This window comes from Eurypyga helias, unplaced genomic scaffold, assembly GCF_000690775.1.
Source record: "Eurypyga helias isolate BGI_N326 unplaced genomic scaffold, ASM69077v1 scaffold15251, whole genome shotgun sequence".
Classification (NCBI taxonomy): Eukaryota; Metazoa; Chordata; class Aves; order Eurypygiformes; family Eurypygidae; genus Eurypyga; species Eurypyga helias.
The window spans coordinates 1-12234 of NW_010230291.1; the positions used below are offsets into that span (position 1 = coordinate 1).

The 12234-nt window shown below is 48.9% G+C and overlaps 1 protein-coding gene across 1 annotated transcript; it reads right to left on the bottom strand.

Annotated features, from left to right (window-relative positions):
- Positions 1-204: 204 nt before the first annotated feature.
- LOC104516386 (unconventional myosin-X-like) lies at positions 205-11224 on the bottom strand (the record flags this gene model as incomplete). Its single annotated transcript, XM_010160691.1, has 5 exons — positions 205-329; positions 876-1010; positions 1256-1443; positions 5666-5824; positions 11108-11224. Coding segments are annotated over 5 exons (724 nt in total), but the record flags the coding sequence as incomplete, so codon positions are not given.
- Positions 11225-12234: the final 1010 nt, after the last annotated feature.

A 12234-nucleotide genomic window follows, 5' to 3' on the forward strand; every position in this document is an offset into this window, starting at 1 on the left:
CGGGCCCGCCTGGTTCAGGGGCCGGGCCCCCCTCCATTCCCTCATGGCTGCCAGCTTCTTCCCTAAACATGTTTGATCCGGGTGTCATGCACTTCCCTGCCTGCCTGCCGCCTTGGCAAGGTTTTGGCGGGTGGTGGTTATTCCCTTGTGCCAGCTCCAGACAAGAACGGCTCTGCGTGTCTCAGGGCCTCCCCCCACACAGACCTTGCTGCACGCCCCAGCAAACCTCCTCGCTCCTGGCCTGTGCTGCTCCCACGGATGGGTATCCTGGGCAGCACAGGATCTGCAAGGTGGCCCACAGGACCTCTGAGGGCAAGACAGCTGGTGGCCTTAAACACATGGAGATCAAGAGAGAGCGGGGGGGCTAAGGGAGGAGACCGGGAGTCTGAGTGTGATGGAGACTCACTGCAAGCGCAGCCACAACCAAGAGCTGTGGGAGATGGAGTGACCAGGGACAGCCATCCCTGCGGCAGGGAGGGACGTTACCCATGTCCCCTCTGGCCACTGCCATGAGAGACATGGAAAGAGGGACATGCAGGTGCAGCTAGGCAGGCACGGGGGACGAGTTACAGAGGGAAGGAGAAACCCCAGCCTTGGTGAGAGCATTAATTCTCCATCTGCCCCACGCTGCTATTGGAAAGAAGCCCAATTCATCCACCGGCAGCTGGGAGAGCAGCCAGCGCGAGGCATCCCAGCCAGACCACGACATCCGCGTTTCCTTGACACAACACTGTTTGGCCACACGGGCCTGAACACCAACTGCCACCCGGCTCAAGGGGCCCCAAGGCAGATGCCATGCAGAAGGCAGTGCCCCTGCCACAGCACACCGGCCTCCGCAGGGACAGGGCCCCGCACACCCACGGGGGTGACCATACCTGCTTTCCAGGATGGCTTCTTCCACGCGAGTGCTCTTCTCAGATGGAGGGGCCCCAAGGGAGGTCTGGCTCATGGCTGACAGAAATTTCAGCAGCAACTTGGTGCTCTCAGTCTTTCCAGCTCCGCTTTCTCCGCTGTTAAGGAAAAAACATACGTTCCATACACAAATGCAGGACAGACCGAGCCAACAACCATCCCACCCGCGGCAAAGAAATGATCTCCAGGAATAAACACATGGCATTTCCACTGCGGCAGGCAGGCGGCAGGCAAAGGGTAGGGTAGGATGGTGCGGATATTTAGGCAGATGTCATTGCAAACAGACCAGCAGGAGCAAGGCGTGTAGTGCAGTCAGGGAGTAGCTGGTTCTCCCATTTCTAACCTTATCAGAACACACTGGCTGTCATGACGCTTCCACAAGCAGCAGTAGCACTCGTTAGCGGTGGCGAAGATATGGGGAGGCAGCTCACCCAGGCGGTGCTGTCTGTACAGGTCTATGGCATCCACACTGTACAGACCAGGGATGGGTTTGTAGGGATTTACTGATGCCAAGATGGAACCAGTGTTTGTCTAGGGCGAGAAAACAAAACACAGCAAGGAAATAAAGCTCCTGGAAAAAAAAAAAAATCATGACAAACCCAGACCCTGAAATACCTCACGGTGAGGGGAGAAGGCCTAAATAAGGAAGTTGGGCTTCAACAGAGAGCTCCCCAATTTGGCAAAGAACGTCAAACCCCAGGGCAGGAGCTGAACGACTGGGTATGGATGGGGCAGTTTGAATGTCACTGCTTTACATGAAAATGTTATTAGGCGGTTTTCTTTGCTAAATTAAGCTCACAGAACCTAAAACCACGACACCATCTTCATAACCAGCTACCTCGCACTGTGCTTGGAGCTGAAAAGCAGATCCAGGACAGGAGGGGTGTCAGGAGATACCTTCCACGCCCCCACCTACAGTCTTAAGTGGAGGGGGCTTGGCAGGGTCCAAGCACCCCCTGAACAAAGAGGTGGGACAGAGAGACACACACACACGTGTGCAAAGAGCCACTAAAGCGTATCGTTTTTCTTCTGCTGCAAAACACTGTTTGGAGCAGCTTAAATCATTTGGTAAGCCAAATCAAAACTGACAGCTGAAGCCGAAGTTCAGGATTTCAAGTCAAAAATATTCCTATATTAACATTTTATTTTGAAAATATTTATTTTGAAAATCTCACAGTTCAAGAAAAGAGTTAAATAAGGTTTAAAATAAAATACCCAAAGCCTCATATTGACTTTCAAATGCATTCTTTTGTGAATTCAGAAGGAAATTAATTTTGGGTTTTGGGGCACGACTTTTTCGGTTCAGCCAACCAGCTCAAATCCAGTTATTCTCGGAGCTGCAGTTCAGAGCAATGATGCCACCTCTCTCCCAACAACAGCTTTGTAATATGGTCAGCATCGAGCTTCAATCCTGCTTCTGCTGCGGTGGCCTCCTTCACGGGGACGTCTTGGGCTGAACTACTCCAGGAATACTCCTTCTCAGGAGGGGTGACAGAGGAAACATTTAGATTGCTGCAGTAAGTGCCAAGCTTTGTGGCCAGGGACAACTTCTAGTGTTATTTCCAAACCACGAACTGCAAGTCACCACATACATACACTAGGATTTGCATGCATCCACTGGAGAAGCTGTGAATGAAACACTTGGTGACAAGAAAGATGCATGCTTTATCCCTGACAAACGAAATCTGTGGCCCTACTGCAATGCCAGGCTCTGAAGCCAGACTAAGATGCTGTAGTCACCAAAATATTTAAGACATTTATTAAAGCAGCAGTCGCAGATCGCTGGGGGGGTTAAAAACATCGCTTAGGCCTAATTGCATTATTGGTACAAACAGGTTAGCATGGAGTAAGTCCTGAGAATCCTGACATGGACCTTTGTGGGCAGAAATATCACTCACTGGTGATGAAAGCAATAAGCAAGCAGATGATTATTGGCAAGACAAGTGGAAGGAAATGGGAAAGCACTGAGAAAGAAAACATGGGTTGCGAAAAAGCACTGTACAACCAGTTGAGCAACAGACATTGTCCAGAAACTGCAAGACAGAGATGTCCATCCTAACACTTCTACAGACCTTCACAGCATTTTTTCCTCTCAGATGTTTTATTTTGCATTCCCCTCTCTAGTTTTAGCTCTCCCAAGGAACAGAGCTCCCGCTGCAGTCCCTTCCAGAACTTCTTCCACTAGAGCCATCTCTTTCAAAGGTGTTTCTAGGAAACTTCTCCATCTCCCAGTTGCAGTCTCCTCATCACCTGCAGTCCCTTATAGACAATTTCTACCCACTGTTTTTAATAGCAGTAGCATTTGTGCATCAACCACATACCCACCAGCCACTCTGTTAGCCAGGAGTGATTGTCCCCAGAGAACACTGTAGAGCAGGACAAGCCACGCGTGGCACGTCTGCTTCTCAGGACAATAGATCCTGCTGGGGTTGTCAGGCATGGCAGCACTAGGGACAGCACAAAATGTGGCAGTACAGCCCCTGGCTCATTTATACATCACTCACAATATGTTGGGTCTGCTTTTGTTAAGGGATACAGGAGCGGCAGGAATGAAGCGGGAAGACACACTCAAATGCTGCAGGATGTGGCTGTGCTCACATAATTTCCTTAGTTTGGTAGAGCTTGAATAGTATTTTGTTGGAAAACAAAAGGTACTTTTGAGATATTGCCAATATTCCTGTAGCACATTAATTATAGGTACCACACCAGCCTAGACGTACTGCTACCCACATTCCCTGACCAGAAAGGACCCCCTTTAGGAGCTCATGGTAGGATGCCTCCAGGCATACAGCTCAGAACTGCACTGCCCTTTTTCACAGCAGTTGGCCACTTCATGTTCTCAGTTTTCCAGCCCATCATTATCTTTATTGTTATTTATTTATTATTATTTTTAATAGTAGTTACCTGTATTCCAGGTTACTCATTCCTTCAGGTGAATTTGTTTTCCAGAAAAATTATATTTCTCACCTGTTTCTGATCTCTCTGATTTCCTTCCAAGTATTTTTGGCCCTGACTGACAGGCATAACTCCTCTCAGTACAGCTTTGTCTGCAGCATTAGCCTACTATGTTCTACCTGTGGAAACCATTGAGGATGACACTAAACGAACTCAACCCCTGTAACATTCACAGGTCACTAAGTCATTTGTCGGCACTACAGCTGAGATCCTCAATTTCTGCTTAACTGTGCAGCTGGGCTATGGCAAAAACGAAGAGTTACTGATAAGGTAACTGCAATATTAATGTCTGCATTGCAGAAATGAAGACCAGCACTTGTACAGTTTGGTGTTCTCTGGGTCAGACATTGTGCAAACATATACCCAGATACAGTTCCACCCAAGGAGGGGCTTACAATCCTTACTGAGGGATTCTTTCCAGTGCTGAGCATGTTACAGAAGTCAGGCTTCTTCCTAAATCTCAAAAAAAATTCAGGTCTGAGGTGCCTGACATTCAGGCACTATGCACAAGTGAAAAATGACTATTTAAACTTTAACACCTTTACACACAGATGGAGAAGGCACAGAACTAATGCTGAAGAGGAGGAGGAATGACATATCAGAGCTAGAGGACAGGCTTAAGGAGATGCAGCTGCTGTGACATGGTCACAGAGCTGCTGCTGTGGCATTTCTGGTGCAAGGCACAGACTGAAAAATGACAGAATCCTGCCTCACGTTTTGAAGCGTGAGGAAGAAGATATGGGAGGAATACACCCCAGTGGGCAAAGAGCTGCACTAGCAGGTGTCTAACACAGGTCAGGAGAAGCAGCAAGGCCAAGGGCGGGTGCACATGGGCACTGCCACAGGGTCACAAGGCTGTGTTGATAAGCAACAGGCAAGAGGGTGTACAGCAACAGAGCAGAATTTGCAGTCTCCTCTGCAGGCCAGTGCAGAAGGTGGTTCAGAAACGGGGTCACTTTATTGATAATTTCCTGGAATACAGGTGCCTATGGTTTGGTTGCCTCGGTAACCGTTGCTATGCAACACAGATAACGATTTACATTTTTCTGGTCATACTCTGAAAAACTCTGGGTGCACATAGCATGGACAAGCAAGGCAAGAGTAAAGTAAGGTAAGGCAGTCTACATTATATCCTCCTAGTCCTCTCCAAGACTCAGCAGAGCATGCTGCCACGCCAGCACTCCAGGGATGCCTCATCCCAGGTGGGCTTTTCCTCACAAGTCCCTTCCCTGACACTTGCTTCCTTCCTGAGGGCCCAGGAGGGAAACCAGGAGATGCTTTGAGTATTCATCTGTGCAAGGAGAGCACAGCAACTCAAAAAAGGCACAACTGCACGTAAAAGCAGAAGAATTAGACAACATTTTTGCTTCCCTAGTTTTGTCGAGCAGTAGCTTTAACTGGACCAGGAAGGATGCTCAACAACTACCGGTGTACCCTGCACTACCCAGTCAGCTTGGCCATATAAATCTCTGAGCAGCAGTAATGTAGAATGTGGGGGACGTGAATGCCAGCTTGTAAAACACAGGTGGTCAGGAGAGCTGCACAATTCCCACAAAGCCCAGAGGAGAACGTTCATGTTTTTGGAGGTTCTTCTACAGATGCAAAGAGGCCCCTCTGGTAGGGGTAGGATCTCACAGGGCTGATGGAGCTGGCAAGGCAGAAACCCCTCCATTTTTACCTGCATGAAACAGTGCTCAGGAAACAATGCTAAAATCAGTATTTCACATGCAAAGTGGCAGTCCCAAAGCTAAACAAAAATCATTAGCCAGAAGGGATGTGGCCCTTCTTGAGCACTTACGTAAATGTTACCCCGTTGGTAGCGCTGGTGCAGGTTAAGCAGGATGGCAGCTTCATGCAGATCTCCCAGCATGGACATGTCTTCTACCCCATCGACACTGGTCTGGTGCATTGGCAAGACCTTTTCTCTGGAAAGGGAGGCCTTGGGGTACCGGAATACCTGGAAGAATGGGGAGAAGGACAAATAAGTCCATGACACCTGGGCACATGGTTGATTTCCTGCCAGAAACACGTTCCTTTCCACAGCTTTATACGTCATCACTTGAAAAGGAGATTAATAGGGTACAGACCTGCTCCCTATTTTTATAGTCATTCTTCCATTCCTGTTCCTGACCTATTCAAGCTCTCTGTCCAGAAACCATACAGCACACTCCCTTCTTTTGCTCCATAGTCAATCATCTTCACTATTGACAGAGACAGGTCAAGGCAAGATTACTTGATTTTTGCCAAAGTTCCCTTAGCAGGAGCAGGGCACCATCCTGAACAGGTATTACACAGCATGCTCATGACACTGAATAATGACAGCAGCTGCTCCCAAGGGACCAGAACAGTCTGCCACAAAAACACAGGTGGGATCACATCTCTGACTGTGAGGAGGTTGAGGCAAACCTTATTCACATTCCAGGTTTGGCCCTGCACTCTCCATAGGAGCAGCCAGAGAGCGCCTGGGAGAAGTTGTCATGTCAAGAGCAAAGGCAAGCAAAGCAGATGAGAGGCCAAATAAAGCCGTGACATCCTGCGTGCATGTTGGCATGCATGTATGTGATGCAAAGTGTTTGTACAGTGACAGCCATTAACTTCCGTCACTGCTCTGGGAAGTGCCCTCTTCTCCCTCTATGCGGCTGCACTCTTTTTGCCTCAACTGCTGCATCCTTCTTGCTGCTAGAGCCGCCGCCTCCTCCTCAGTAACCCACTCTTCAGCTATCAGGTCATCTTCTTCACCCCCTTTCAACACAGCTGAGATTACGTGACTGCTCCCCTCCACCATAGCCACATCCCAGCCCTCCCTTCCTCCTCCTCAAGCACGATGCTGGCATTTCACAAAAGTTATTTCAGTTGCTTCCCACTCTTGGACTCAGCCAAGTGCCATCTCCCACCCAGCATCCCAGGCTGCGCTAGCTGGTAAGACCCAAGACAGACAGATGGGAGGCTTCGTACAGGCAGCCTGGAGAAGCACACTGGCCCACAGTAACCCTTCCAAAGAAACTTGGGCTTTTCCTTCCCTTCTGGGGCTCTAGTCTCTACCTCATTTCCACCCCTGCTTGTCAGCCCTCTCAGCTGCCAGCAAGAAAATCATGGACTCCACAGAGAACGAACCACGATGAGGCTTTGGGCAACCCAACCTAGTGGAGGGTGTCCCTGCCCATGGCAGGGGGGTTGGAACGAGATGGTCTTTCAGGTCCCTTCCAGCCCAAACCATTCTGTGATCTATAGTGTTGATCTAACTGGATTCTTCTGCCTGCTTTCCTGGGGCTGCTGTCTGCTTGGGAGAGGCAGCTGCAGGCTGAAGACAGAATGAGGTCACCCTGCCCCCTTCCAGTCCCTCACAGGGCGCTCGCTGCTGCAGGTGCCCAGCGAGCACCCCTTCTCAGCCCTGAGCCCCCACCCCTGCCAGGGCTGGGAAGGAATAACCTGGATGCCTTTTTGAGACCCCCAACATGCCTGCGAAAGCCTGTATGACTAAAACAGCAGCACTGTTCCATGAGGGAGCTGGGGAGAAGCAGGCTCACTTCCCCAGATGTGTTCACCCCATCACACCTAATGTGACAACGACTCGGTCTCTTCCCCTGGGAGACTGCCCTGCAGCCCAACTTTCTCACCAGCCAGGAGGCTTTCAAAAAATCACAGTTCAGGAACAGCTAGCCCACGCCAGCACACAGGCTCTCTCCAGGCCTCCCTGCACCACTTCTGCATCTGGGCATCAGAGCTGTGACCCTGCGGCAGCAGGACCCCCACTCTGCAAGCATGGCCAAAAACACCACATCCCTTTTTTTTTTTTTTTTTTTTAATTCTTCAGAGCAGAGGCCTCAGGTACTTCCACAAGAGAAATGAGGGAACAGGAAGGGCGAATGAGGCAACTAAATTCAGGGGAGAGTACACGCTGCAGATGGACAGCATGAACTGGACCCTGTCAGGAGCAAACCCACTACAGCACTTTGAAACCGTAAGGCAGCAAACCACCCTGGCTCTCTTCTCTGCTGACCTGGATGAATTTTGGAAGGGGACAAGTACAGTATGACGTGATCTTCCTTTACATCTGCCTGGCACTTAACTCATTCACCACTGCACAGTCAGCATTTGTGGCCATTTGGGCCAGAAGAGAAACATTAAGAAAACATCTAGGGGAAAAGCTGACTGGACAAGTGTCCCCAAAGACACCAGGCGGTTGGCAGCACCTGTGCCAAGGGGCTGCTGTGCCTGAAATATAATTGTGTGATGGGTCAGAGCTTGTTTAGTTGCTCTTATAGACAACACAGGAGAAAAACAGGACCTTAAAGAGCAACAGAGACCTTAAATACACAAGTAAACGGCTAGGAGGGATTCCATCATTACCTGTTAAACCTGTCTTGAGATGCCTGATTAGGGTTACTCAAGTCAACCCCCTAAAAAAACCCAAAATCTGGCCCAAGCTCCTCAAGGATTTAACAGGTGCTCCAGCAGGACCACAGCAAAGGTGGATGAGGAGCACTGGCTCTAGTACCCTCTGGACAGAAACACTGATACCACACTGACTCCCTAGCCAAGGCTAAGATGTCACCTGTCTGTCTCTGAGGCTGGGGAGGCTCGCTGAAGACCCTTGCACTGCACCCCTGTCAGCTCACCACTCCTCTGGCAGAGGCTAGGGCCTGCAGCTCCACTGAGATTTGGGAGGTAGGGTCTCTGCCTCTGGAAGGCACTTGTGGCACGCAGGAGAGGTTTCAGGCCTTCCCTAGCACTGGGAGAGAGTTGACTTTTCATTTGTGCTGTGCCCTCCAGGGTAGAGACAAGTTTCCAGTGCTGCAGGGATCATACAGGGTGCTGGAGATAAGCGTGGTGCACTTTTGTTCCCAACCTTGTGCCAAAGGGGCTTTCCTTGAGAAGCTCTGAGGTGAGACATAAACGTGACCCAGACAGGAAGGTCCTTCAACCCTTAGCGCTGCACTGATGCAGGCCAGCCAGGCTCTCTCCCACCTCCAGCCACCCCAGTACAGAGGTTCTGTTACCCCACTGCTCACTTTTGGACCCCTCCAGCAATGTGCAAGGAGACCAGTTTGGAGGAGCATCCTGCCCACCATCCTGCTCCAGAGAAGATGAGCCAGTCTGGCTTCAGCAGCTTGCACTACTGAGCTGAGTATCCTGGCTGATTTTGCCTGAAGCAGGTGAGAACACAAACTGATCTCAGCACTGCTGCCTCTGGAACACCCCTTTTCCAACGAATTAATACTTAAACAGATGGTTATAGGCATTAATAAGCAGATCTTTATTATCTGGGAAAAAAAAACTATTGGCATCCAATATAACTACAAACAAGCCATCAAATACCACACAGACATCTCACAACATAGCAAAAGAGTTCTACTTCTTCCCCAGTGATAAGTTGATTATCTCAGATTTAGCCCACAGTCAGAACAAAATGACCAGGACCCTCTCCAAGGCACTGCAATGCTCAGGAATAAAGCAAAACGTGGCTGGCAGAGAAGCCAATATAAGAATTTCCAACCAAGCCAGGCTGAGCAGAGGAGAAATGATGCCTTCTCAACCTCAAATCCATCCATTAGTGCAACTCTGAGCACGTGAGCAAAGCTCCCACACAGCATCTAAATTATGTTTATCCATGAAGCGTTTGGCTGGTCTGCCTGGACTGCGGTTTCCAATCTTGTGTTTCGTAAGTGCCAGCTCCTCCTTTCCTCCCAGGAAGTCACATTTCTGATGGATTTGTTGCTTGAGGTGTTTTTAAGGAAGTGAAAACAAACAACAAAAGCTCTGAAGCAGGACTGGCCTCTTACCTCAGAGCTGCAAGAGCTGCAAGGATGCTGGGCCACGGCAAACGTGAGGACACTAGATTTAGGGAACCTAAAAGCAGCGGGATCAACTGGCTCATCCAACCCAAAGTAAACGGAGACATTTTCATCTGAGTTTTCACCTGGGCTAAGACAGCCAGTCCCTCCTACAGTTATCAAGCAAGGAAGGTGGCAGGCGTGGGAAGCACATAGGACAGCTATTGTGGAGGGCACTGAATAAAGCCAGCCCTTTTTCTGCATAAACCAGGAAGCACACGCTCCTTCAGCCTAGTGGTTTCTTCTTTCATGGAGGTAAAAACCCAAATCCAGCTCTTTTTTTTTCAGACCTGTGACTCCACCCAGCATTATCCTGTGCACTTTTTCTAGCACTGACTCAGGCTGGCAGTAGGTGCACCCACTCAGCTGGCTCTATGGTGGAATTTCGGTGTCCATTCAGAGATGCCAGGTGGGTTTGGAGGGGTTGTTTTGGCCTTGTGTTTTCCAAGACCACACCAGCATATCAGAAGAGACAGGAGCAAGTCTGGGAGAGTTACAGAAGTACTCACCACTTGCTGACGCTCTGCAGGCATGAGTTACCTGTGGTGAATGCCTCCGTGAGCTCTTAAAATGAGTTAGTGACTATCCAGCACTCCCAACACAAGGCAGCTCCTCGAAAAGGATTTGAGTAACCAGATGAAAAACCTGTGTGCCTGCTAGGTGAGTTACTGTCTCTGAGAAACAAATCAATCTCTTTAAAAAGGAACAATGATTTGAAATCTAGCCCTTTCAAAGCAAGACTGAAAAATACGACAGCCCTACTACTGACTCTCCACAAGCTGGAGTCCTAAATCCCCCTTTCTCCTGCGCCCTCCTTTATTTGACAGGTAAGAGGCTGAAAAAACCCTGTCCAATTTTCTGTAACAAAGCAGCTGCCTGCGGAGCACCATTCACCAGAACAGCTGAGCAGATCTAATTGCTCACTGCTGGAAGGCACAGTCCTGCCCATTTCTCCATCCTCCTCCCAGCCCAGGCACGGGTTTGACTCACTAAGAACCTCAGTGAAGGCTGTGAATAGTTTTCCCAGGGTTAGGGAGCAGAGATGACTCACTGAGGACTTAGATGATCCCCAGAGGTCCCCTCCTACCAATATTACTCCACGAGTGCTGCAGCAGGCATGCCAGGGAACCACAAGGAACACAGGGCTGGAAATAAGGCAGGGAAAAGACTTGATCCCTACCACTGGCAGAGAGCTCTGCTGCCTTGTTGAACTGCCTCCTTCCTGGGCTGTTAATGCAACTCCTTCAAAGATGGCACAAGAAGAGACATGCAAAGTGAGGTGAGCAGACAAATGAACAGAAGAAAGAACAATCTTCTCTTTTTAACCTTTATCAGACATTTGGCTTGCTTTGTGGCCACTTTTCAGACAGAAATACAGCATTTCAATTGACGCAAATGTCACTTACCGTGCCATAGTCCGAGGTGAAGAGCACGTTTCCATCGGCACACGAGCCAACAGTGCATGGCTGCAGCTGGTCCTGCTCCTGCAGCCATACCCTGGCACCCTGCAAAAACCAGAAGACCTCCCATTAGAAAGAACTGGAGCCTGCGAGATCTGCTCATGGGCTGCAAACACCCAAGAAAACCTGAGGGAAGCTGCGGTGTTCCGAGGCTGCCTCCAAGTCACAGCTGCTCAAAATTTTTAAGCAAGTTCTACTTAAATTTTCAGAGAAAGTAGCTTTAATTTTTTTAACGTAATGTGAGAGGGAGAAAAAGCAGTATTAATCAGCCTCGTGTGGAACCACCGTAAGGAAATATGAATTTTTATGGGCAGTCATGGAAAGATACACGCATACAGTATAGTGGGTTCGGCTGTCTAAATATTTCCAAAGTTAGAATAGCCAGTCATTAAGAGTCATGCTATAATAATAACAGAAAATGTAAATAAAGCATGTTTACAATTTCATACACCCACACACCATTGTAAGTCAAAATGCTTCCAGAACTCATCAGCAATAGCTAAGGAGACGTCACAGAGCTTTGTTTGCCACACTTTCAAGAGTTTCCTTGGGTAAATGACACGCCTTGAGCGTTTTCCTGATGTGTATATATACTGACATATATATGTGTGTATATATGTATATTTACGACGGCCCTGATGTATATATGGTTTCACACGCACTACGAGATCTTAAATCGCACAGTGTCTCTCAAGACAACACCAGCACAAAGGCAGACTTCTGGTTACACATATGCAGGGATCTGCGGGGCAAGCAGACCTCATAGCTTGCCTACAAAAAAGTGCAAAGAGATCCAGTTTGCTGGGTTGGCCTCTTCTGCTCTGCCTGACTGTGGGCCCTGGCACAAGGGAAAGAACAGGAGCATGAAGGCAAATCAGAGAGAGCATGACCTGCAATTACGCAGAATTAGGCAAAACATCACATGGCATTTCAGTTACTGGAAACTGATCTGTTCCATGTGTTTCCATAGAACTCTGCTTAGGTTAAGTCTGAGGAAAAGCCATAGTGCTGAACTGTTGAGTAATGTTAAGGCCATCCTGTGTTTTATCGATTCATAGACCTACTTTCTTCTT